At 49.8% G+C, this 26,288-nt stretch overlaps 1 protein-coding gene across 1 annotated transcript in view; it reads right to left on the minus strand.

The window, feature by feature from the left end:
* Positions 1-26,288, minus strand: part of COL6A3 (collagen type VI alpha 3 chain) — an 83,226-nt gene that overhangs the window by 47,021 nt on the left and 9,917 nt on the right. The window contains exons 2-7 of the mRNA XM_020288044.2: positions 19,510-19,630; positions 17,415-18,032; positions 10,716-11,318; positions 4,472-5,056; positions 2,057-2,656; positions 377-949 (exon numbers count right to left, since the gene is read on the minus strand). Coding sequence (XP_020143633.2) covers positions 377-949; positions 2,057-2,656; positions 4,472-5,056; positions 10,716-11,318; positions 17,415-18,032; positions 19,510-19,600 — 3,070 coding nt within the window. The 5' untranslated portion in view covers positions 19,601-19,630. The remainder of the gene's footprint in view (positions 1-376; positions 950-2,056; positions 2,657-4,471; positions 5,057-10,715; positions 11,319-17,414; positions 18,033-19,509; positions 19,631-26,288) is intronic.

Genomic DNA, 26,288 nt, shown 5'->3' on the forward strand with positions numbered 1-26,288 from the left:
GGGCTGTATCTGTAACGTAACCAAGTTGCATGGCTTGTATTACACATGCAGTAAAAACAGTGCTTTTTACAAAGGATTTTAAAATCCTTATAATGATGATTTCTAAATCCTTATAATGTGCCTTAATATGAAATAATCTAATGCCTTTAAAAAATAATCACCCTGATTCTCCCGTTTTGCCCTAGAGAGCAGCAGGAGAGTCAAAGCGAGGGAAGAAAACTCACATTCTACTGTTCTTCTGAAGCCACCCATTAATTTTCCACCCTCCCTGGGAACCCGAAGAGGGTTTCTATCTGAGGACCAGAGACCAGCAGCCCACCCCGCTCATGCGCCGGAGAACCCGGCCGCAGAAGCAACCGGCATTTCCACGGCCTACCTGGCCCTGGCGCCCCGTTGTGCACCGATTTCAGGAGATTCACGAACTGTGGCTGAAGGTCTCCGATCTTGGGGAGCGACTCCGCGGCCAGGATGAAGGCCGGGGAGAGCGCGATCTGCTCCAGCTCGGCGGGGTCCGCGTTCCGGGCTTGGAAGATGAAAGGCACCACCCTGCTCTGCTTCAGGTTGCTGGCTGGCTCCTCCACGCGGTCGGACGACTTCCCCGCCACCAGCAGCACCAGCAGCTGGAGCACCCCGTCCTCGATGCGGCTGCCCGCGGACTTCACAAAGATGTGCCTCTGCGCGTAGTCCAGGGCGTAGCCCAGGTTGAGGGCCTTGCCCGTCTTGATCTTCATCCTCTTCACCAGGTTCAGGATCTCGGGCTTGCTCTGGTGCTCGTCGAAGCGGGACTCCACCCGGACGTCGTCGCTGTACTGGGCCACGGCCACGCGGGTCCCGTCCGGCCTCACGTCCAGCTCCTCCACGATCCTGTAGAGAAAGTCTCGGACCACGGGGAACTGGCGCAGGAGGTTGGCCGAGCCATCGAAAAGGAACAGAATGTCCCGCTTGCTCTCTGCAATGAAAGCGGGTGAGGACACAGTGAGAGACGGGAGCGGGACAGACACCAGACTGACTCCAGCCCAGCGCCGTACGACGGTGGGACTCACAGTCGCATCCGACGGTCACCGTACCAGCAAGGGACCAGAAAACCCGCGCAAACTCGTCGTGGAAGTGTCCCGTTTCAAAACAGTGCGCATTTGCAAAAGCGTAGAACTGCTCTGTGTGCATATCCAGGCTAGCGCCGTGCTTCCCAAGCAGAGCAAGTCACCTACGGAGTCCCCTCGTGCTCACGTCAGGTGGCAGTCACTCCAGGGGAGCAGACAGCACTGCCAAACTGCTGTAGATAAAGCTACGGGAAACGTGGTTCTTATGAAACTCCTGCTAAAAAGCTAATCTCAGTCTTGAGGGACAAAGGCTGATGGGGGTTAACAACCCAAGGATAACCAGGCTGCCACAGGTCTGCTCTAACTGAAGATTATCTTTTCATGAAATTCGAGGTTATGGATCAAGACCCGAAATAGCGCCCATCATTGCTGCACGGGCCAGTGTTCTCCAAACCGCTGTCACCGGACCATAGACAACGCGGGTGACAGCCTGAGTGGGGCTACACCATGTAATGCAAATACTATCTTCAGTGCAGACATTTCTTAGAACTATCTTGATTAGGTTTCAGTCGGTTTAGTCTCGCCACCATCTGCGTGACGCTGCTAGCTGGCGGATCTAATGCACCCAGCTCTCGCCACCGTAACGATTTGCAAGGATAATAATAACCGAGACTTGCTTTGGAACGCATTTCGCCGTCCATTAAGACGCAGCCTTTGGATTGGCACTGCAGAGTCGTCATGGGAATTAGGGAGGAAGAAAGCTTCTGACTAAAGGGTGGACAGAACATACGTGGAATGTTCTAGACTTTGATCGACGAGCACCCTTTAGACAGAGAGCCTGCACTTGCTGGTACAGTGTCTCAGACCCCCCCCCCCATGCACCCTGTTTCAACGACAGTGAGCCGGCGTGTCTTTCTACAGCTCGCGACGCTCTCGAGTCCGGATTGGCCAAGTTCCCGCCAGGGAGGCGTCTGGGGAGGGAAAGGGAGAACGCCCGCACGGTGGGGGAGGTTTACCTGGCTGGGCGAGTGGGACTTCCTCCACACCCCCACTAACATACGTGGTTAGGGGCTGAATCAGCTGCTGAGGCAGAGCGGGCAGGGAGCTGAAGTCGTCCATGAGGTACACCAGGCTCGGGTTAAAAGCGATCTGCTCCAGCTCCGCCCGGTTCGCCTGGCTAGCGCCCACGCAAAAGGTCAGCACGCCCGCGCGCGCCAGGGCGTTGGCGGCTTGCAAATAGGAGTCCTCGGACCGCCCGGCCGTGAGCAGGAGCAGCAGCTGCGGCACGTGTTCGCGGATCCTGCTGCCGCCCGCCTCGGAGAAGTGGTTGGCATGCACGTAGCTCAGGGCCGAGCCAGTGTTCAGGCCCGGACCGCCCTGGAGCTGCAACTGCCTCAGGTGGGCGAGCAAATCTGACTTGGTCTGGTATGTGTTTAGAGAGAACTCCGTCACCGGAGTGTCACTAAATTGCACTAAGCCAACGCGAATGTTGTCATTCCCAACATCGAGGCTGTTAACTAGGTTCATGACAAAGTCACGCACGTAAGGGAAATTGGTTTTTCCAACGTTGGCCGATCCATCCAAAAGAAAGATGATATCCCTTTTGTTTACGTGAACTGCAGTGAAGCACAGAAAACAAAGTGAGACACACGCAACCGCGGAGGGTTTTTATCATGTGTGCCGACAACCGCGGCACACATGCCAAACACGTAGGACACAGAGAAAGTCAGCGTGGCGAAGCACTTCCATCTCACAAAATACGGCAGGCGGCTGCATGTTTTCCTCCGGTGGCGGCTGGTGCTTGCGAGGCGGACTGATAGCCAAGCTTACAAAACCGGGTTGGCTCACAGAGAGATAGAGCACCAAAGCTAGCATGTTTGCAACCAACAAAAACTATCAGAATCCTTGAAATAGAATATTCCTTCCCTGGAAATGAGTTCTGCATGGCTGCCCTGCCTTCCTGCATGGCCCATCCTTGTGACCAGAGCCACGGCCAGGCTCGCAGGCACACAGCTGTGTTTTCTGGGGCCCACCCCTCCGCACTAACAGGAGGCTTAGGAGAATTCAGCCCATGCTAAACTGAGAATGTGAGTTCCCTACAGCTACAAAAAAATAACACAGTAGGCTGTTCTCATTTTGAAGTCTTCCTCAGATGGTCCATCCATCGTTCTCTACTGGTACCCTTCCCCTCTCAGGGAGCCAACCTCGCCGGGCAAGCATCCGATGGGGTGCCCGGGGGTCCCCCAAAGGGAGAGGATGGGACCGTGGGTGCTCGGTGAAATACAAAGAGACTATTTGTTAGGCTTGGCCAAAGTTATAGACGTGAAGAACAAAAAGTATAGTTCTCAAATTGGAGTATTTCCCCCCAACACATTTAGCATGTGCCTTTAATAATTCACTTCTCATTTCTCCCTGACGCCTCGCTGTAGCTCAGACCTCACCACTGATCTCATGTTTATCACGCTGAACTTTGGCTATAAAAGTGTGGATTAAAAGTTTGTTGGAAATTTTAAAGAGAGAGAGAGAGAGGTTTCTAGAAGACCAGAGAGTGGGATGAAAAAGCAAGTATCCATGCGACACGGGACAGGCGTGAGCAGCCGTGCGCTGGCCAGGTGTGCATGGGGGGAAAGCTGGACTCGTGATATGCATCTTCTCTTGGTTAAGGATGGCAGATTGTATTTACTCAGCTCATAAGCTCGTAGACCTTTATGATGTCTTGAAAGATAGCTTTCCACTGACAACAATCATATTAAACGAGGGATCTTGAGATCCACTGGCTTTGGTCTCCACACCCAGCCATTCAATGTACTTTCCCATCGAGGGGGAATCCCTCCGGGAGAGGAGACGGGGGTTCAAAGCGAGAGGAACTGTGCCCTGATGGGGCGGCTGGGGCTGGTGAGTGGACCGCCAGCTCGGGACGGGAAGGAGCCAGGCCACCTCCGTGACAAGGAGGCCGCTGCATCACCAGTGGGAACAGAGCAGGACGGGACCCGGCCGGGAACAGCAACGGAGAGCTGACCTTCTCGGCCAGAGGCCTCAAAGACAGGTGCCGCATGGTCCTCTGGTTTAAGCTGTACGACTCTTATCATATGAGGTTTTATCTTAATGACATTTTGAACCGTGCAATTCTCAACCCAGGGCAAACAGAAACCTGAAATGAATCCTGTCTGTTGCTGTCATTTCATCGTTTAACAACTGTGTCTTAACGCTTGAAGCTCTTGGGGGGAGGGCAATATATGTAACCTTTACACTTGTACACCCATAATACGCTAAAATAAATATACAAAAAAGAAAAAAGACCTACTTCACCTACAAAAAAAAAAAAAAACTGTGTCTTAGCTAAACACAAATAACATTTCATTTTGCGCTTCTCTCCGAGGGCTCTTCCCTGGAGACTCCCCAGCCCGCGTCTGAAGCCACGGCCACCGTACCTTCCGTGGTTCTGGAGAGGGTCCTGAGGGGCGCCAGCAGGCCGGGCAGGATGCCTTGCAGCGGGGCGGCGCGGAACTCGGCGGGGACGAACACCAGGGAGGAGTCGAAAGCGATCTCCTCCAGCTCGGCCCGGTCTGCAGCCTTGCTCCCCACGGCGAAGGACATGATGTTGCTCCTCTTCAGCTCCTGGGCGGGCTTGCTGACCTCGTCCAGGGACTTACCGCCCGTGAGCAGCACCAAGAGCCTGGGGACCCCCTCGTCAGCCCGGTAGCCGGCGGAGTCCGTGAACAGGCTGCTGCGCACGAAGTCCAGAGCGGCGCCCGTGTGCAGGGCCGCGCCGTCCAGCGGCTTCATTCCCCGCACGGCGGTTATGACTTCCCGCTTGCTCGGGTAGCTATTGAAATAGAACTCGGGCCTCACGGTGTCTGCGTACTGCGCCACCGCCACTTGGATAAGGTCCCGTCCGATCTCCAGCCGCTGGATGACCTTGGCAATGAACTCTCGGATGGCGTTGAAGTTGGCCAGTCCCAGAGCAGAGGTGCCGTCCACCAGGAAGACTATGTCTCGCTTGTTCACTTCGATAACTGCAGGTGGCGACATGACAAGGTGAGTAGGGGCCCTCACCGACCTCATTCAGCAATGACTCTCTAACAAAGCTAACGCTATTCAAAGGATGCTCTCGTTTGCTCGGGCCCATGTGACATCAGGGGCGCCCCAAGAGGAATTTGTCGCAGCACACACGTTAGTTACAGTTGCGCCCTCCCTGCTGCAGGTAGGTTGGCCCCCCTCCTACCCTGCCTACTCTTCGAACTTTTTACAAAATAAGCCACACACAATCCCAATCTAATGTCAGCAGCCACCCAGTTAGTGTGCTGTCACCAGGACCTCAGTAAGTTCTTTCCCGCCGTAAATATCTAACTTGGCCAGAATGAAGCCGTCACTCGAGTGAGGAAAAAATACACAGTATCTGCCCAGCGAGCCCTTCGCTTCTCAGCCTTGATTTCAGCAATGGGCATTGCCAAGTGCAAGATCTGAAAGAGCACACGCATCCCCGTTCTGTCCAGCTCTGTCTCCATCTTCCAGGCAAAAATAAATTACTTAACATAAAACTTAGGTAGAGGAAATCAGCAGCAAAGCCAGCAAGTGCCACAGACTTTCTTCACGTAAGAGACCTGTGCTGTGAGGTCCTAAGTAACATGTGGAGACTGTCACAGCTTAACCGAGAACCACAAAGCACAAACGCCTCCCCAAGACCACTGTCTCCGAGTGACGGCGAGCCGCGGCTGGACGGGTGGGCAGGCAGCCCCACCCGAGTCTCCCACCCAAGAGCAGTGAGCCCCACCAGAGCACAGTGCCTCGCCCAGAAGCCTGACGGAGCCCCCAGGCTTATAAGAGCATAAATGATCAGCCTGAGAGAGGACTGTTTGCAAAGGGGTCCCCTGTTACTCTGTGCCGTCAGAAAGAGTGTTTGTAACGCTGGACAGAGGAACGAGGCTTGGAACAGAGGTGAGGAAGAACTTCCCAGAGATTAGAGCTACCTCCTGCAACAAATCTTTAAGATATAGCTTATTCCTAGCTGTCCGGACAGGAGGCTGGGAATATGACGCCCGGTGTCAGAATCACTGGCACATGCCTTAAAAATTCACTTTAGGGCAGCAACACCTCACTCACATACCTGCAGCAGCACCAAGAGGAGGTCTACGTTCTAGCAGGAAGATGACACTCGGTGCACTAACATCTCTAATACAGTTGCGCAGCTCCCTACTGGCCTCGCAGTGTATGCAGAGCATCGTTTTACCTTTTCTCGATATCTCGTGGTCATTGTTATGAACGTCCTTTCTGGGCTTTCCTTCCCTCCTTTGATTTAGAACTCGTGTCTCTCTGGGCTACCCCTTCGATTTAGGTTTAAAATGTCTTTGCAGATGAACCTGACTGTGTAGGTGTCCAGCAGATCTCTCACGCCCTTCCACTATCAGAGAGAACGCGCACACGCACACACACGCACACAGTGCGTGCATTCTACACGCGCTGACCACGCCAGGCATCCACCCTGCTCCTTGCCCCGCCCCAAGTGGCCCGGACGCTCATGTCACTCTGTGTGAGCCCTGGCAGTGGCACAGCATGTGGGGCAGGAGGAGGTCAATGCCACACTTAGCCCTCCCAAATCCTAACGTCCCCTGCCACTGCGTCACTATAAATTCAGCCAGTGGCCCAGAGACCAGGGCTGACGTCTCGATCCGGTGGAACACGGAATCGGCTCTGGGAATCTCGGCCGTTCCACGCCACGGTCCCCTTTGACTAGGGAAGAGGTCACTTTGATGTTTGTCTAAAGTCCTGAGAACTCCTAACAGGTGATACACACACCTAGAACCACACTTAGCCAAGTAAAATAAGCACTGAAATAACCGAATGGCCCAAATGATAATTAAATTCCTGCCTCTACGTCCTGGTTCTGGCACTTGTTGCCTGACCTTTCTTTGCAGACTCGTGTAATTTCTCGGGGCTTCTGTCTCCCCATCTGTAAGGTGTAGGGGCTGCACCCAGGAATTGCTCAAATCCAGTTACAAAAACCCCGTGATGCTCACGGCTGCCTCCTCTGGGGGCCACGTCCCGGGCCGTCAGTGTTTCCTCCCCCTGCCCCTTCCTCACTCTCGGTCGAGCCCGTCCCGGTCCCTTCCCCAGGGCCGCGGCCCTTCCTCACAGCCTCGCTCACGGGAAGCCCTCGGCGCCCTCCTCCCTGGCCTCCCTCGGACTCTCCTGAGGAAGCCTCCATCTGCTCCTCTCTCATCTCCTGCGTCACCCACACAAATGGTGTCCCCCAGAAGACCCCAGACCGGGACACCTGCACGCCACGCTGGGAACCCCCAGCCCAGCCTGCCCTGCGACGCCTCCCTGGGAAGTTTGCTTCCCATTTTCCAGAACGACCGTCCCATGACTCTGCTCTCTGCCTGGCCTCCCCCCCCGCCACGCCAGGGCTCACCCGCTACGTCTCTGAGAAAACAGAGGCCGTCGGAGGAGAACCCTCCGCTCTGACCACCCACACCACTGCCTGCCCGCACCTGCCGTCTGCCTCGCTCACCTGTCCTCTCCCAGCCTGCCGTCCCTTCTCCCCTGTCCCCGCCATCGCTCGCCTGCCAGAGGCGCCGGTGGCCCCACGGTGGCCATTCTACAGCTGCCTCCTCGGCTTCCCAGCCTTCCCATCCCGGACACTCTCTCTTGACTCCCAGCCATCCCCACACCCTCATGTCCCCCATCCCTGGTGGCTCCTCCTTGTTCTCCCTCCCAGGGCGTCCCTGCCCTCGCCCCGCTGGCCCCAGGCCGTCCCTTCTCCTGCCGCCTGCCCCTGCACGCATCGCTCTCAGACCTCTGCTCGGAAGACAGACGTGCTGGCATCCGAATGCCAGGTGCGCCCCTAAACTTAACACGCCCACGGTAGAGCTGCTGACTCCCGCCCTGCGCCAGCAGCTTCCCCGGGCTCCCCCAGCCCCGTGCTCCCACCTCCGCCGTCTGCGGTTCTGGGAAAGGGCCAAGCGCAGCCGAGCGCCTCCGGGTTGCAGGGCTGCCCTCCCGCTGTTCCCTCTGCCTGGAACGCTCTTCCCTGCTGTTAACGGGCTCCTCCCGTCCCCACCGCTGCTCAGACGGCCCTTCCCTGGCCACTCCACCTAAAGTTCACTTCCCACCTTCGATTTCTTTTGTCTCCTTTTTTGTTGTTGTTGTTGTTTTGAGCGGCTCTCGCTCTGTCGCCTGGCTGGGTGCAGTGACGCCATCATGGCTCACTGCGGCCTCGAACTCCTGGGCTCAAGGGACCCCCCCCCACCTTACTTGGTCTATTAAGTAGCTGGGACGACAGCCACACACCCCACACCCGGCCCCCATTCATCCTATCACAGCCCGGTTAGTGCCCTCGTGTAGCACTTGCAGACAGGAAGTCTGTCATCAGTTTACATTTTTACTATCTCTCCCTCGGCCCTGCGGCAGACCAGAAGCCACGCCTGTCTCGCCCGCCAGCGCTGTGTCCCCAGCGCTTGGCACCGTGCCGGGCACACACCGGACAGTCGAGCATAGTTGTTGAAAACAAGCTAACCGCGAATATTAAAGATGACGTCTGTAATCAGGGAGGTAGAACTGTAGTTAGCTGGGGGAAATCTGAAATGACAGCAATGTGCTGCCCATTTTCATTAAACAGCTGAAACTCCTCCTAGAACAGACGTTTCTTCATCTAGTACAACTCCTTCATCATAAATTCCAGAAATCAGGGCCCAGAGAGGTTGCACGACTCTCCTGGCATCACACAGTGGGGTCCACATAAGACCCGGGATGGAAGACCAGGTTTCCCGTCTGCAGCTGTGGTGTTTATAAAACACAGGAAATGGTTCGCTTCCACAAGTATGCACGCCCAGGGAAACCTCAGTAGGCTGCAGATTTTCACTTGCTTCCCTGACTGCCAGGGCCACAGTAGCCCCACAATGGACACGAGCATTCACAGCGCTGGGCACTGTGTTCCCCGGCTCACTGTCCACTTCCGCTCGGAAATTCCGCTCGACGGTCTGGCCTCCCTGTTAGCTCACCAGAAGGACTTTGGTCTGCTCCCTGGTCCCGCCAAGCGAGAGGGAAAGCTGGAAAACTGTGTGAGCAGAAACGCAAGCCCCACTGGATCGGCCTTTCTGACCTCGGAATATGCTAGAAAGAGTATTCTCCAGAAAGTGACATTCACACTCTTCTCACTACGTCACCAGGTCACCCTTCCAATGTCCAGATTAAGTAAAGACGTCCCAGTCCTGAGCTTTCTGCCTACCATTTTCATTACAGCAAAAGCCCCGTTCTAAAATCATCTGGAGCAAGTTTGAGCTCCCTCGGTTTGAATGTTGTAAGCCTCATAAGGCAGTGTGGCGACGTCACCTTCACACGTTTGCGACTCTGGAACTAATGACCAGCAGAGCGCTATGAGGTGGAGGCCAGTCCCGCACAGGAGTAGATGTCAGTGTTTTTAATTAAGAACTTCAAATGCTCTGCTCTTAGTTTCATGCAATGGCATATGACCCCAAAAGGTTTATTTGTCAATGATTGTCACTCCTTTCTCAACCTACCTGGAGCCCCAGCTGGTACAATGAGTAAAGCAGTATTTTATCACATTGTTTATTTTATAGACCCAGACATGCAGCCTTCCCTTATAAAGTCAGCAAGCAAGAGCTGTGAAGTTATGTTATTTCCCCCAAGAAAATGTAAAATGATTGGTTGCAGGTGATAACCAGCGTCTATGTGAGCCTCAGTGTTCCTGCTCCAATTCCCACTGAGCTCACACGCTGGAGGTCAGCGAAGAGCAAGGTCTCATATCCAAGGACTTCTTCTTCTCAGAGCACCCCAGGGCGTACACAACGCCGGGAAGTGAATCGGGTGCTTCTGGAAACTGTTGGGGGCCCCAGTGTCCCCAGTTTACTGAGTGACATCCTACTGGCTTGACCTAGGTCTCGAAACTAAGACAGTCGGAAAGTGGCTGACGTCTCTGAAAACAGCTAATCAGCTGAAGGAACCCGGCGTTTGAATGCCTGCCATGTCTCTGAAGTACATGTTTGTTGGTGGGTTGTTTCCTGTTTCTTTAATTATTCCAATTGGCTATTTACCAAAGGCCTTCCATCGGAGTATATATCCTAATCTGGCCACTCAGAAGAATTACTCCTAAACTCGACAAACACGGGCAAAAAAAATTTTTTTACAACTATTCCATCAAGTGAGTGCCCTGTTATTTCTTACCTTCAGAAGTGTAACTCTCAGTGCCCCAGCACGAAAGGACTTTGAGGAGACACCCTCGCCCCTCCGTTGCTTTTTGGAAAACACACGTCAGCACATGCTGACTTTTAGGGGCCAATGCATCGCCCTGGGGTAGTTTTCTCAGAATTGCACTGAGCCCCTCAAATCCATTTTTAAGATGACTGGATTATAAATAACATGGATGTTGAATAATCTCTAAGCAGCAGTTTGTTGAGCTAGCTTTAAAAGCACACTTTCTCAACAACTCACACTTCAACCAGAGCTTTCCATCCACCCATCGATCTTCGGCTTTTGCAAACACTGCAGCAAGCACGAACATCACTCCCAGGAGCTGGCTTCTCGGGGGAGGACTGGGCTGCAGGTACTTACAGGTTCTCCCGAGGCGGGTCACTCTGGTGCCCACCCCACTCCTAGGAAAACCACCAAGACACAAACACCCCGCTCCCATACCGATGGCGAGAAGAGCATACATACCTTGTGTCACAATGGTTGGCGGTTGCAAGACAATGTGCCTTTGGGCCACGCCAACAATGAACGGCAGTAATTGCTCCTGGAGGTCCCCAAAGCTACGGAATTCCGGGACCGTAAACACCAAGTTGTCATCGGTAGCTATGTACTGAAGCTCTGCCCTGGAGGCGGCCTGGGCGCCCAGGCTGAACGAGAACACGCCAGCCTGCTTCAGCGCCACCACCCCGTCTCGGATCTCGTCACTAGAAGGCCCGGCACTTATGAGGACCAGCACCTGGGGAACCCCTTCCTCTGCTCGGCTGCCCCCCGCCTGGGTGAAGTGGTTCTCCACCACGAAGTCAAGGGCCAGGCCGATGTTGGCCAACTCCCCGCCAGCAAACCCGAGGGCCTTCACTGCGTCTAGAACCTGCGCCTTGGTGGAGTAGCTGTCCAAGGAGAACATGGTTCTGGGCGCAGCGCTATACTGGACCACCCCCACTCGGATCTGCTGCGCTCCGATTGACAGTCTCTCAAGGAGATCTACAAGGAAGTCGCGAATGACTGCGAAATGGGCGCTTCCGGTGTTGTCTGATCCATCAATAAGGAAAATAATGTCAGCAGAGTCTTGTGCTTTAAAAGAAAGAAATGCAAAAAACGTGAAAGCATTAGAACAAGTGAACACATGCATTATTCAGTGTCATGACATGTTTCTTTGGAAACCAATAAGAAACACGAAATACGGACAAATGAAACACATGTTGATTAAGGAAGGTGAAATTCTCTTTTAGTTCTGCATTCTGAATGGATACGAGGCAACGTCTTAGAAATCACCGGGCAACGGACGTAGCAGCATTTACGGCGATTTTTTTCATTTGCGCCGTTTTTGTAGTTAAATTTCAAAATATCAAGTTCACTTTTCTGAGGAAGAAATCTTGGGTACATAGGCGAGAAATTTCTACCAAATTTGGAGGGAAATGTAGTTGGAGAATATAATGACTAGACTAACAAAAGTTCAAAGATGATTTCCAATGTTTGGTGACTTCTCCTGCCTCCTCAAACGACCGTAAGAATTTTTTTTTGCACAAATCCACAACTACAAAGCAGAGTCTCAGATTCACACTTTGGGGACCCATCAGCCACGTATGTCACTTGATTCCTGGAGCTGTCCTCATTTCTTCTTCTTTTCTTTGAAAACCAAAATAGCCAACTACATGCAACTTTGCAAATCAAACTCAAACCACATTTAGAGGTTTCATTTTAAAATTATTTTGATGAATTTTTTGTTTGATTTTCTTTCCTTGCACCATGTTTCGTTGTATGAAACGCAAATGCAGGTCTGGGATAGGGCTACGTGTTTTGCCATTGCCTCTGTATCCAATCATGTAATGCAGAACAACGTTAAACAGGGTGATATGAAACAGTCATGACATAATTATCCAACCTTATTTTTATGACATTCCTAAGCTAATTACCTAGCAGGACCAGGGACATCTAACAAGCCCCTACTCAGCATTAGCTCTGGAGTTACACTAAGGATATAAAAATGGCTCATGGTGAACCGGAAGCTTCCGTGTAATTGCTGAGAACAGGGGTTACAGGAAGCCCATATCAAGGAGTGCTGATCACTAAGTCATCATACCGAGGCAGGGAATTTCAAAGGCTCAGTTAAAATGTTTATATTGTACTTATTTAAACTAGAGAAAAGCAAAATTACCCTGGTAAATGTTTTTAACAACTTAAGTATGTATTAGGAACAGGAAGAGCTGTTACCTGAGCTTGTATATCTATCTGGGATTCCAGAAAAGCTACACTTGGGGTATAAATGTAATATTATATGTAAGACCAACCATTCTCATCTTTTTAATGACAGTGAGCATTTTATATTTAAAATAATTTTCCTTGTGCCAGAAAAAATCGTTTTTACTCTCACTGTGGAAAAGGCTACAAAGCTTGTCTGATAAAATTGAAGGATTCTGCAGGAGCGGAATTACATTCTTCTCGAAGCGCTCTCATTGTGCCAACCAAAACACTGCTGGCGCTGGAACTGAGCTCCTTTCTCCCTTAGACACAAAAGTCCCTGACCACATCTTTGCAGACGAATTATTTGCATGGGGAAATATGTTAATTTGGAAATATTGCCATCACAATCCTTCTCAGAAGATATAATGAGGAGTATAATTACTTCCTGCAGTAGTTAAGATCTTGCGTTTTAAATAATTGTCGCACAGAAGTATCAAATACGACTGGGTCTTTGCTTGGAACTCCAAAGCATTTGCCACTGTTTGGCCAAAGCGTAAGTGTCTTGGAGGAACCTTGGGTGGGTGTGGTGCCAGGGAGTGTGGACTGCACAGCCGGCCACAGAAGTGGCCCATGTCATCGTATGAGCAGAAGCCCTGCAAATCACACCACGGAATTCCTCAGCACTTCCCAGGCCTAAACCAATGACCCCCAGGGACACAGGAGGGTTGCCACTTACTCAGGGTATCAGGATATTTAAAGGGAGGATTAACTATGGTCAATTGAAAGATACCTAAGCCGAGTCAGAGGATAACACTATTCCTTCTTCATTTATTATTGACTTTTTGGTTGAAATCTGTATTAGTGTAAATAAGATAAACGAGCCCGTGAGGGGGGTGGTCCTTGAATGTTTCTAGAAGACTGAACGTCTACAGCAGCGAGTCATAGAAAAACGTTGGATAGTTTGTCATCACTGAGTAAAACACATTCCCATCTCACACACACACACTCGCGGGACACAGGAGAGCATGCCGTGTTATCCGGGAGAGCCAAGCCTCGCAGGGGCACGGGCGCCACCAGCCCTTGCGTGCAGCAAGGCGTACCGACCGCCCATATTGCCACTACCACCCCCGGCTCTATCTAACACCCGAAAATGTCTGAAGTTGTCTGGTTTTCTGCACCTACGGCTCATGCACCACATCCTCTGTGGCATTTCCTACGGAAAAGTTTCACAGCGTCCAAGGAAAAATCACAGGTTCCTTCGACAGCACCGGAAATGCTATCTCCCTGAGCACACAGGCACGGGCATGGAGCCCTTCTTAGCTTGTGTGATGCTTCCTTTCATTAAGGGGGAAAAAAAAAAAAGTTCAAATTTTTATGTCCTGGGCAAAACACAAAATCGTAGATATGTCTCACAAAATTTTCAAGTCTTCCTATTTTGCGGAAAAAAAACGAGAGGAACCTCACGTTGAAGCCCTCACCGTTGCCCTTAGCTTTTGCATCAGAACAAAGGTTTTGTGTCTTAGTTATATCCACTTTTTAAAAGATGACAAAGGGGTGTTTGAAACACAACCATTCGAGATTGATCGCTTCAGTAGCGTTCATTAGAACAGTGGCGATCGCTTATTCCTACATATGTCTTACAATCAAGAATAGTCTACGGGGAAAAGTTACCCAGTAACCTACATCATGAGAAGGAAAGGCCCTAACTCCTTAGCAATCTCTATAATGCCCTTCTAGCTGCCTTTTCAAAAAACTGTAAGCGGAGACTATTATTATTATTATTTTATTTTTGTGCTGTAGAACATGCAGCAGGAAGTGGTACCAGAGGAATTGCAGAGTGACGTTAATTAGAAAAGGAAATATGAATGGATTAATAGTCCACCCTGGCGCTGCTAGTGGCTTGGACACTAGAAGACAGAGATGCTTTCTTGGCATAAAAACAAAGGTTTTCTCATCCGTGTGGAAATATGCTATGTGATGGGCTCACTTGGCATTCACCATGGTAATCTCATTGTTTGTCCATTGATGCAATGGCTAAATATAAAGGCAGAATTCATCTGGGCTTTTTCATGGATTTGCCCAAACATCAATAAAAAGGGGTCCCCTTTCTCCACTGATCCCTTGCACTGTTTTTCAACATGTCTGCTATTCTCCCTATATCCAAAAATGTGATGGATCAGTGAATTATTGACACTGGGCCTATTGTGGTGAACAGAGCAGGTCATCATAGGTCCCCTCTTGTCCTTTTCTTGTAACCTGGAATGTCTGGTTGGGGAGCTCCTAAGGCCACCCACCTGTTGTCCTGCAACCTGGCAGGGTTGACGTCTCTGTCATGGTGCCAAAGACGAGGCACTTCCATTTGGAAGCAGGAGCCCATTCTCAGTGTTACAGGTGAACAACCCCGACTGCCTCTCCCTCCTTCCTCCTGAGAACTGGCCCGCTGGCGAGGGCCTCGCACGCCCACCCCCGGCTCGGCCGAGGTCACGGGCACCCACTGGGGAGTCCCCACGAGCAACTTCTGAAACCCCCTGGGTGGGCTGGTTCTGAAACCCTTCTCTTAACCGAGCTCCGCCTGCCCGGGACAGCTGGCTCCTTTCTGCTGAGGGCTAGTCGTCTCTCTCCCATCTCCTGCTTCCTGAGTCCCCGTTATGAGAAGCCGACATCCAGTACTGGTTCCCTGCAACGCCCGTCATGCCTTGGCGCTTGCTCCCTGCGGTCGCTCCCTCTGCCCAGGTGCGCTGACTCAGGCCTGGCTGCCCGTCCACTCCTTTGTCCTTCCAGGAGTTATCCACTCCCTCGTTGCAGCTCAGGACGCTGACGAGGGCCTCCCACCTCCCTCGCGTCACGCTCAGCCCTGGCCCTCGCTGTGGCCAGCTCCGGAGACTTTACCGTCTACGCGGACACCCTTCTGAGCGCTGGCCCCTCAGGTCTCAGCGCCTCCCTGAGGAGGCCCCTCAGGCCTCCCAGCGGCCCCTCTGTCTGCAGCACCCACACTGGTGAGGACCATGCTGAGACCCTCCAGCCCCACGGGCTGCCCTCGGGGGTCCCCCTTGTGCACCCCAGCATCTCCCCACCCCCAAGCTCAGCTGCCTCCGGGGCTCATCCCGCCCAGCCTGCCATCTGCCCAGCCTGCCACCCTGGGCTCCTCAGCGTCGCCCAGCCCGCCAGCCCCAGCGGGCGCCCCGCCAGGACTGCATGGCGGGAATGACTAGCTACCACTCCGGATTGCCTCCCCGGGAGAATGTTCTCCTTTCCCCTCGGTCATTCCCTCCTCGTGAGGTCCAGACCTGGAAACTCCTTGATCCCGGGAATGCCCGAGACACCTGCAAGACAGGCAGGGACCCTGCTGATGCCGGTCATCTCTGACAGCTGGCCGTCTCTGCCAGTCGGCAACTAGTCCTGAATGTTCTGTGACTCGCTCGCCTCATCCCTGTAGCCGCTGCTCAGAAAATAACTCCAGTCTCTCCACGCTCCCAAACCCTACGGCTCCCTGCGCTGACTGCGATGAGTGGTGCCAGCTCAGCCTGAACTCTCTCAGCGCCCCCTCATCCCCTCTAGTCTTACAAACAGCCTCTTTCTCCTCCTTCTTCCCCCAGCTCAGAGGACGGGGCTCCCCTTTCTGGGGCTCGCCCCTCCCCCAGCTCCTCCCTGCACCCCTCCCGTTGGGCCCAGGCGCTCTGCTGACAGCTACCAAAAGGCCACACCGAGTGGTTTTCTCACGCGGGGAGTCCCTCTGCCCTGCCGTCGCTGAGGAGTAAGCCTGGCTCTGGCTCTCATCACAGTTGCTGGGGAAAGATGCTTTCTGAAATTTCACTGGCCAAATTCCTTCCGCATCAGTCTTTTAGGCGTTGAGCGCTGGAAGGATAGCTGATGGGCCTGACCGGTCCCCGAGCAGTGACAGTAATGTGCCAATGTCAGGTCCACACCTGCCCACGCTGCTGGAGCGCCGGGGATGGGGGCCACGAGGATCAGAGGGGCCTCTGTGGGCACAGAGATGAGTACGAAGCCCAAAGCCAGGGCCAAGGCAGGAGGCCCCCAGTGCTGGCTCTGTCACCTGCCATCCAGGACTCAACTTCTTTAAAATGGGTTTGGACTGGACCTTAGCTAAGGTTGCTTGCAATTCTAATTCTGCCAATTCTCTGAAATAAATTCCATGGAGCAGAGGAGAGGCGCTCTCTGCTATCCCACTGGGTACAAAAGTGGGCGCTCTCTGTCCCCCTCAGCTCATGCACTTTCTTTTGTTTGTTTATTTATTTATTTATTTTGAGACAGAGTCTGGTTCTGTTGCCCGGGCTAGAATGCCGTGGCGTCAGCCTAGCTCACAGCAACCTCAAACTCCTGGGCTCAGGCCTCAGTCTCAGCCTCCCGGGTAGCTGGACTACAGGCACGGGCCACCATGCCCAGATGATTTTTTTTTTCTATTTTTAGTTGTTTGGCTAATTTCTTTCTATTTATAGTAGAGACAAGGTGTCGCTCTTGCTCAGGCTGGTCTCGAACTCCTGAGCTCAAGCAATCCTCCCGCCTCGGCCTCCCAGAGTGCTAGGATCACAGGCGTGAGCCGCCGCGCCCGGCCTCGTGCCCTTTCTGACATGGAGCTTCCCTTGGCGCTGCCGCTGGCAGGCGGGAGGGGCTCGTCACACACCCACCGCAGCTCTCTGCGGCTTTCCCTGCCGGGAAGGGCGGAGAGAGCTGTTTCTGTGGGATCAGGATATCAGAGTGCATTTTTTTTTTCAGAGCAAAAGTATGAGTTGTTTTAAAAAAAAGAAACTGCTCTTGGATGTAGGTGTAGCGTAGGTACACACCCTGTTTGAGGAGTGGGCTGTGAAGAACAGTCAGATTCGAACCTTTGTTTTTAAGCCCGCGAAGCCTCATCTCTCCCGCCCGCCCGCACTCGCAGCCGCGGCGCGCTCTGAGCCCGCGGCGGCCAAGCTCAGCTCGTCTGCAAGGAGCAGCAGGGCGGGCGCAGCCTGGCGGTGTAGCCGTTACCTGTGAGGTCCTTAGGGGGTTCCGTGTCCCCAGCCCTTTGCGGGCTCACGGATGAATGCACACGGGACACTAGGTTTCCTACTATGTCATGGAGTGAGGTGAAATTCTCTAGGTTGAAAACATGCATATTGGGCGGCTCGCTTGCTATTTCTCTTAGGGCTCCTTCGTCTGCGTCCTCGATGCCAATGGCAAACACGTTCACGGCAGCAGACTTAAGCTCCGCTGAGTGCAGAGCAAGGCCTTCCTCCGCGTGTCCATCGGTTAGCACTACGATAACCTGAGGGACGCCGTCGCCGGCCCGGCTTCCGGCGGCCCGAGTGAGGTGGCTGTGTATTACGTACTCTAATCCTTTTCCGGTCTCATTGCTGCCCCCAGTATAGGACATGTTGGAAATATGGGAAAGGACTTCTTGGTTAGTGCCATACGTATTCAACAGGAACTCGGTATCTGGGTTTCCGTTGAACTGGACCAGGGCAAAGTGGAAATCGTTTTCTCCCACAGCTAAAGATTTTATAACATCATACAGAAACTCTCGGACGAGTTGGAAATGCTCCTTTCCAATGCTCCAAGAGGAATCCACTAGAAATATTATATCAGCAGCGGCACCATGTTTGACATCTTTAAAAGAAGACATTGGTTTAGATGTTTCTGCTATTCAAGCAATGGCTTCCTATCAGTGAAAAACCTTCCTACGCTCACTCAACTGACACTACACTGTCACTAAACAGTTCACACCTCGCTTGTCCTGCTGGAAGGTGGACAGACTTACCTGGAACCGGGGACCTGGGCCCACGGACTCCGCAGCTGCTGGTCCCAGTCACTGGCCCACCGGGTATGGGCCAGCAGCACGCTCGAGAACGGGACAACATTGTCCTGGGCTGTCTTCATCTCAAGCATGATTCCTTGTGACACCCTGAGCCCCAAGACCCACCTGATCAGACCAGAAGGATGTCCTATCACAGACAACCAGCCATCATTCTATGAATTGGTTCTTCCGTGTGAGGCATGAAACTGAGCGTTGGCAAGAAGGAAAAGTGAAGACTACTGCTGCTTCACACTAACTAACCCCCAATGTTCTGCGCAATTTGCAAGAAAAATAAATGGAATAAACATGTGTTAATGTAAGTGAGGGAGATCTGTATGAGTGCAGAGAAGGGAAAAGACTCATTTTTCTCCCCAGCTGTTTGAGCATGAAGAAAGGCACCCTATATAAGTAGTTACCGTGTGTTTTCAGAGCCAGTGAAGTCTCTACAGAACGTGAGTGCCATCTGTGGTGTCCACAGATGAATCCAGTTCTCCTTCAGGTGCAGGTGCTAAGCGTGTCAGGCCAGCAGTGGCCCCGGGAGGTGGCCTTCTGCAGCCGTGGGGCATTTTGGCTCCGGGACCCCACTTACCTGGGGCTGACCTGGCGCCCCAACCCACGTTCTTCCTCCACCGAGGTGGCCCTAGCCTTCCCGCCACCTAGGAGCAGCCTGGCCTGGCGGGAGAGTCCCCGGAGTCCCGGCTCTCCAGGCAAAGGACAGGCCTTCCTTCCCAGATTGCAGTGCATGAAGCATTTCGCGCTTTCTTAAAAACTCTGAAGGCAAATTCCTAATAGGGTTCCTTAGAATCCATTTTTAAATACAGTTTTGGGAAACAGATTTTTTTTTTTTAAGATCCAATGATGCTACAGGGAAAATGTCTTTCACCGTCCTGAGTTATAGAGAGTGTATGACATTTGTTTTTTTCCAGCGAAAATGACTTTTACTCTCCATAGTTGTCCTCTCCCTAATGCATGTGCTCGGGGACCCACCAATGCCAGAAACGTGGGGAAATCTCTTCGGAACCAAACTTCCTACTCACACCCAAGGCCAAAACAAATCCCTTTCAAACCAACTCCAAGACAGCAAACCAAAGCTTTAACAAAAATACGTCCTCTCTCGCTGGGTGAAGAGTGTTTTTAAAGGTCTATAAACTAAATGAATATCCTATAATAAATGGCTTAGCTATCTCTGAAAAACATCTCTAAGCTTTATGTCAAGCTCATGATGTCTGAGACCTAAAATCGCAGAATGCTACTTCTCTTTATAAAGTCATGGATGTTTCTGGGTCTTACCTGCTTGCTGTTGCTGGGCGTGAGTCGTGGAGAAGCCTGAGAGAAAGAGGCAGAAGACGGCCACTAAGGGCACATGTCGGTGCCTCCTCATTTTGAGTCTGTATGAGCACCAGATAGGAACCTAAAGAGAAAACAGGGCAAAGGGAAGTCATTTTTTTACTCTGCAAAATCACTCAAAATCCCACACTTTCTACATTCTTTCTAGACTTCAGAGGGGGCTTGCATCTGATCTGTTCTTTGAACCAACAGCAAATGGATAGATAATGATAAATGGGTAGATAATGATAAATGGATAATGATAAATAAATGGGAAGGTAGGTGATTGACTGATATATAGGCAGACAAAACAGATATGCACACACACTAACACATATATGCACACATATGTAGATGACAGAGGGAGGGAAGGGAAGGAAGGAAGGAAGGAAGGAAGGAAGGAAGGAAGGAAGGAAGGAAGGAAGGAAGGAAGGAAGGAAGGAAGGAAGGAAGGAAGGAGAGAGAGGAAGGGGGAGAGAAGGGAATAAATGACACAGGGACAGAGGCGGACAGAGCTAGGTGAGGAGACCTCTGTCCCCTTACAGTGGGCAGGACACAGAACACCCTGGGCCGGAGCTGCTCACTTTTCTGGCTGGACAGTCTCAGTCCTACTTCAAAGAACACAGTTACATTTTTTTAATGGACACTTGTAGTAGTTTCCCCACAATCTGAAAATATTCTCTTTCTTTACTCAAATTATGAACCAATGAACCAGGGTTTTATCCTTTATGAAAGGTAGCCGTGATTAAACATATAAATGAGGATCTTTGAGTCCAGTGACTATGACTTTGGCCACAACTAAAATCTGTGCAATTAAACCCTTTTCCTCCCAAAGGGAAGCAGGCAGCAATTTGGAAAAAGTGCATTCCTGAGCAGATGCGGAACGGAAGAAGGTCGGGGTAAAGACACTCACGGGCACAAAAGGAGGCAAGCTGTGACACGCATGAGGCTGAAGTTTGCAAATCATGTTCAAAGGAATCTCGGAGGAAAGCTTCGGTTCATGGAGGGAATGAGCTTGCGCAGATCACGGCACATGCAAACCCAGCCACAAGGGCGGGGACTAGGCAAACCCTGCCCTTATTTCCATTAATATTTAGCACTTTCCCTCCAAGGAAAACCTGCTCCATGCTGGCCTCCCATCTCACAATGGAACGAGCCCAGGGAGATTTAATTAGCAACACCGCGCAGCGGACCTGAGGGCTAAGTGACCCGCCGCAGAGTCTCCGACACCCACGCAACCGCCGGCGGCTGCGCGGTGACTTCCCACCAGCCAAGTTCGTGCTCACGTGGGCTCAGTAGCCTGTGCCATCAGAACTTCTTCCTGCCAGCAATGCTTTCACTTCCTACCACAAACCTTCACGTCAGCCTCTCCACCCTCCAATCCCCAATCCAACACGAGCAGCTTAGGGGCTGAAGTCTCCCTTAAGACCCCTCCAGGGAGCTGGCCTAGGTCTTTCTGTCCAGGCTGAGGTCTCTTTTCTTCTCCTTTGCCCGAGATTCCAGCTTCCCTGACTTTTTCATAGGCTACAGCCAGGGCTGCAACAGGACTCCACGCTCACACAGGCCCACGCTTGGTTTTACGCTTTGCTGTGACTGTCTTGGATTTCTTAATAACTTTTGGACAAGAGGCCACTCATTCTCAATTGGTACTGGCACCAAAAATTATGTAGCCGGTCCCGCCTGCAGCTGTGCATGTCGGTGACTCTTCTTGCCTAGACCGTCAGGGGTTCCTGGCCTGGGGTTCCCTTTTTGAGAGGTTTGAATAACAGTATCGGCATTGGCGACACAAGTCAGTTAGGGTGTTATCAAACCACTGTTTTTGATGTCATGTTAGCAAAAGTTATTCAGCATCTGCTATGCGCCAATTGCTGTTTTTCATAATTCCTCAACATTTATCTCATTTATCTTTGCATTATTGTTACTGATACATGCTGATCCTCTTGCTTATGGAATATAAGCAGAAAAACACAGGATTTTATGGTGAAGACATTGGGACTCAGAGAATAAGGGGCCCAAGTCACACAACTATTAAGAGACCATGGCGTTCAAATGGCACCTGCCACTATGAAGGTTAATAAGATGAGAAAATAAGAAGAAAAACTTTATTTCTCACCATGAAAACTCCATGACTCTATAACAACTTGTCTATTCAGTTCAGTAGCCTGAATTTGGCCTTTGTAGGAATCAGAGAAAGAGCCAGTGGTGCTGGGAAAGACAAGGTGCTTGGAGTCAGGTACACCTGGACACCTGACCTCAGGCAGGTCATCTGATTGCTCAAAGCCTCAGTGTCCTCCTCTATAACATGAGATTAGTAATAATAATAATACCTCTCTTGCCAGCCTTCTATGAGGATTACATGGCAGACTATTTGTTAAATGCCTGGTGGAGCACAGGTAGTAGTGAGTTCTAACTACCATTCTCTTCCCAGGCTGGGTTTGTCAGCATTTCCCAAAGTACATTCCATGGAACACTCACTCCATGACATATTCCAAGGGAAAAAAGCAAGTCATTCCATGAGCAACACAGTTTGGGAAGCACTAAATAGCACGTCTCCTTCTGAAATAGTTAACAATATACATTAAATATAGCAGCTCTGAGAAGTAAAGAACAAAGTAAAGAAACCTCTTGTACCTTATTTTACCTAGAATTCCCCAAACATGTATTTCACCACATATTTTTTCAATAACAGCTATTCACAGCCCATGAAAAAAGCTGCACACTTTGAGAGAGGGAGGTATTCATTTCCGTGTGTAATTTTGCTAAATTCTTACTCCTCAAAAATACCAAATAAAGGCATCTCCACCTGCCCAGGTCTCCCCTGCACCCAGGTCACTAGCATTGCAGATGTCTGCCCTCTTGGACTCCACTAACTACATACAGGTGGGGATCCAGTTCCATTGATGTTAGAACTTGCCACCTCCCGGTGACCAGGTGAGAGGGTTGGGACGTATAGATGACTGAATTTTCTCTAGAGAGGCCCAGAAGAGGGACCAGAGCCAGTCTCATTATCAGTATGAACAGTCATGCACTACTTAATACTGTGAATTATTTTTTCTTGTACTCAGTTTCAGGAAGAACTATTTGACATTGGAAATGATATAGTATAGATTACAGTTAAGTGGAGAACTCCATTTGGTTTAAGAAACTGAAATACATTTAATCTAGAGAGACTGAGTTACCATCATAACTTCACTATTAGGGATCGAGAAAGTTAAAAAGTCCACTTAGTGGATTACAACATGGAAAGGTATTCAATATCAGCGTCAATGACAATAAAAAACATTTTTCTGTCTGGTTTTCAAGTACATGCCAGATATTCAAATGAATATGAAGATATAAAAAATCTGAACAGACATATAATTAGTATGGAATTTGAATCAGTAATGGAAACCTTCCAACAAAGAAAAGCCCAGGTCCAGATGATTTTACTGGAAAATTCTACCAACATTTAAAGAAGAATTAGCACCAACCCTTCTTAAACTCTTCTCCAAAAAATTAAAGGGGAGGGAGCAATTCCAAACTTACTTTATGAGGCTAACATTACCCTGAAACCAAAATCAGACAAAGATATTAGAAAAAAGAAAAATACAGACCAATATCCCTAATAAAAATTGATGCAAAATTCTCACCAAAATACTAGCTAACCAAATTCAACAACATATTATAAAGATTACACACCATAACAAAGTAGGATTTATTTCTAGAATGCAAGGATGGTTCAACATATGCAAAATAATCAGTGTCAATCAAGGGGAAAAAGACAGGATCATCTCAATTAATGCAGAAAAAGCACTCAACAAAATTCAACACTCTTTCATAATTAAAAAGAACACACTCAACAGACTAGGAATAGAGGGAAATTCCTTCAACATAATAAAAGCCATATATGAAAAACCCAAAGCTAGCACCACACTCAGTGGTGAAAAACCGAAAGTTGTCCCTCTAAGGTCAGGAAAAATGCAAGTGTATCCTCCCTCACTGCTCCTATTTGATATAGTTCTAGAAGTTCTCCTCAGAGAAGTTAGGCAAAAAAAGGAAACAAAACACATCCAAATTGGAAAAGAAGATGTAAAATTATCTCTGTTCATAAGTGACATGATTTTATAGGTAGAAAATCCTAAGTATCCCACACATTTAAAAAACTGTTAGAACTAATAAATGTGTACAGCAAGGTTTCAGGATGTAAAATCAACATATAAAAAGTATTTGCATTTCTATATACTAGCAATGAACCATATGAAAAGGAGATTAAGAAAACAATCCCATTTATAATATCATCAAAAAGAATAAAAGAGAAATAAACTTAACCAAGGAAATAAAGACTCGTACACTGAAAACTATAAAACATTGTTGAAAGAAATTTTAAAAGACACAAATAAATGGAAATGCATCCTATGTTCATGGATATGAAGCTAATATCATGAAAATATCCACACTGCTAAAATCAATCTGCAAATTCAATGCCATCCCTATCAAAATCCCAATGGCATTTTTTATAGAAATAGAAAAAAATACTAAAATTGATAGGAAATCTCAAGGGACACTGAATAGCAAAAGCAATGAGAAAGAAAAGCAAAGCTAAAGATCTCACACTTCCTAATTTCAAAACATATTACAAAGCTACAGTAATGAAAACAATGTGATACTGACATAAAGATAGACATATATACCAATGGAACAGAACAGAGAACCCAGAAATAAACCCTCGGGTATGTGATCGAATGATCTTCCTTTTTCGATAAAGCTACACAATGGGGAGATGACAGCCACCATAGTAGGGAGGTTCCTCAAAAAATTAAAATTAGAATTACCGTGTGATCCAGCAATCCCCTACTGGATATATATCCAAAAGAATTAAAATCAGGATCTGGAAGGCATATTTTCACTTCCATGTTCATTTCAGCATTGCTCGTAATATCCAAAAGGTGGAAACAACCTTAATGTCCATTAACGGATGAATAAATAAAGAAAATGTGCTACATACACATAATGGAATATTATCCAGCCTTAAAAAAGGAGGAAATCCTGTCGTACGCTACAACGTGGATAGACCTTGAGGATGCCATGCTAAGTGAGATAAGCCGGTCACAGAAAGACAAATCCTGTGTGATCCCACTTACATGAGGCATCTAAAGTGTCAAACTCTCAGGAACAGAAGGTGGAATTGTGGCTGTCAGGGGCTGGGGGAGGGAGAAAAGGGTAGTTGCTGTTCAACAGAGATAGAGTTTCAGTTTTGCAAGAGCAAAAAGTTCTAGATATCTTTTGCACAGTGAGGTCCATTCAGTTAACACTACTATAGCATACACTTAAAATGGTGAAGAGGGCAAATTTTATGCTATGTGGTTTTTTACCACAAATAAGTAATAAATAAAAGTGAGCACAGGAAAAACCACTTTCTGGTTTTTAAAGTCATGGGTAACTACATACGCCTAAAATGTAGCCATCAATTGAACAGGAATGACGTACGTGTGGCATCTCTTTTTTTCCAGGTATGATGGAATTTAAGGGCTAAAAGGGGGAAATAACACAACTAAATACCTTCTGAAAGCGCATGTATGTGCTCCAGTATTCAAATAACATATCTGTCCTGCTTCTCAATAAGATTCCAAAAGGAAAAAAGAAGTGTATGGCATGCAAAACATTAGGGTTTCGGGAAGAAGACTTGAGTCTTTTGAAAGTAACAGAGAATCCATGTGAACATTCGGACCCGGGCAAACATTACTTCTGCCCTAACTAGTGTCCTCTGAGCTACGGAATTGGCTCCACCTAAAGTCCAAGTTCCCATCTCCCTCTCAGCTGTCCTCCAGCCACAGTGCTCCGTGGGCCCTGCGATCCTGTTCACGGCCGTCCGTTGTACAGTGCAGGAAATCCTTTTCCCCACCTCCCTAATGAAACCAGAGATGAGGGTGGTCTAATGCTCTCAACTTTGCCATCTAGAGAGTGACAACAGCGGATAGTCTGGCTGATTAATGGCATGGCTTTTCTACAAATGAGGTAGGACACTCATGTCCAGATGGACCACTAAGCAAGATGGCGGGGAGGGCCACAGAGAGCAAGGGGGCAGACCCTTATTCAGGGACAAGACTGAAGTGGACGCAAAAACTAATCTGAAGCTCAGTCCCTGGATTTGCCACGAAATCCTTCCTGCCTGAGGTCGGGTAGAGGGAGGAGCTGGAGTCCAGATCTTGACAGCCAGCTATGAGAAAGAGCAGGACACAGTGCGGCCGTAGGCCTGGCCTCCCAAAAATTGTTGGGATGGAGAAAGACAAAGCCATAAACAAGGGAATGAGCTCCAAAACCCACTGTGGTTTTGGATGGCCAAATAAAGTCAACAAAAAGTGTCACCTGTGATGAAACTAATCTACCCTGCGTTTCAGATTCCGGGAACTTGAAGACATGATCTCAGCAGCTAGAATCACCTGTCAATACAACTTTCCCTTGGAAATGTATCAATGGTGAGAAGGGAATGCCGTTCCAGTGACGACCAGGAGGCCGGTCATCAACAGCACATATTTCTTTCCGCAGCAAAGCGACACCAATATGTGGTGATAATGGCAAGACTGCAAAAGCACAGTCCAAGCCTCTGGGCTTGAAACAGTCAATGCTTGTTGGACACAGATATACACAATACAGAAGTGCAGTCTCCAACACTCTGTGCTTTGGTTTGACAGTGTTCCCAAGTTCTAGCAGTTTCCAGCCACACACAGGCTCAGGGCACTCCCCACAGGCAGCGTAGAAAACCC

The sequence above is a fragment of the Microcebus murinus genome, chromosome 8 (genome assembly GCF_040939455.1).
Source record: "Microcebus murinus isolate Inina chromosome 8, M.murinus_Inina_mat1.0, whole genome shotgun sequence".
In the NCBI taxonomy this organism is placed as follows: Eukaryota; Metazoa; Chordata; class Mammalia; order Primates; family Cheirogaleidae; genus Microcebus; species Microcebus murinus.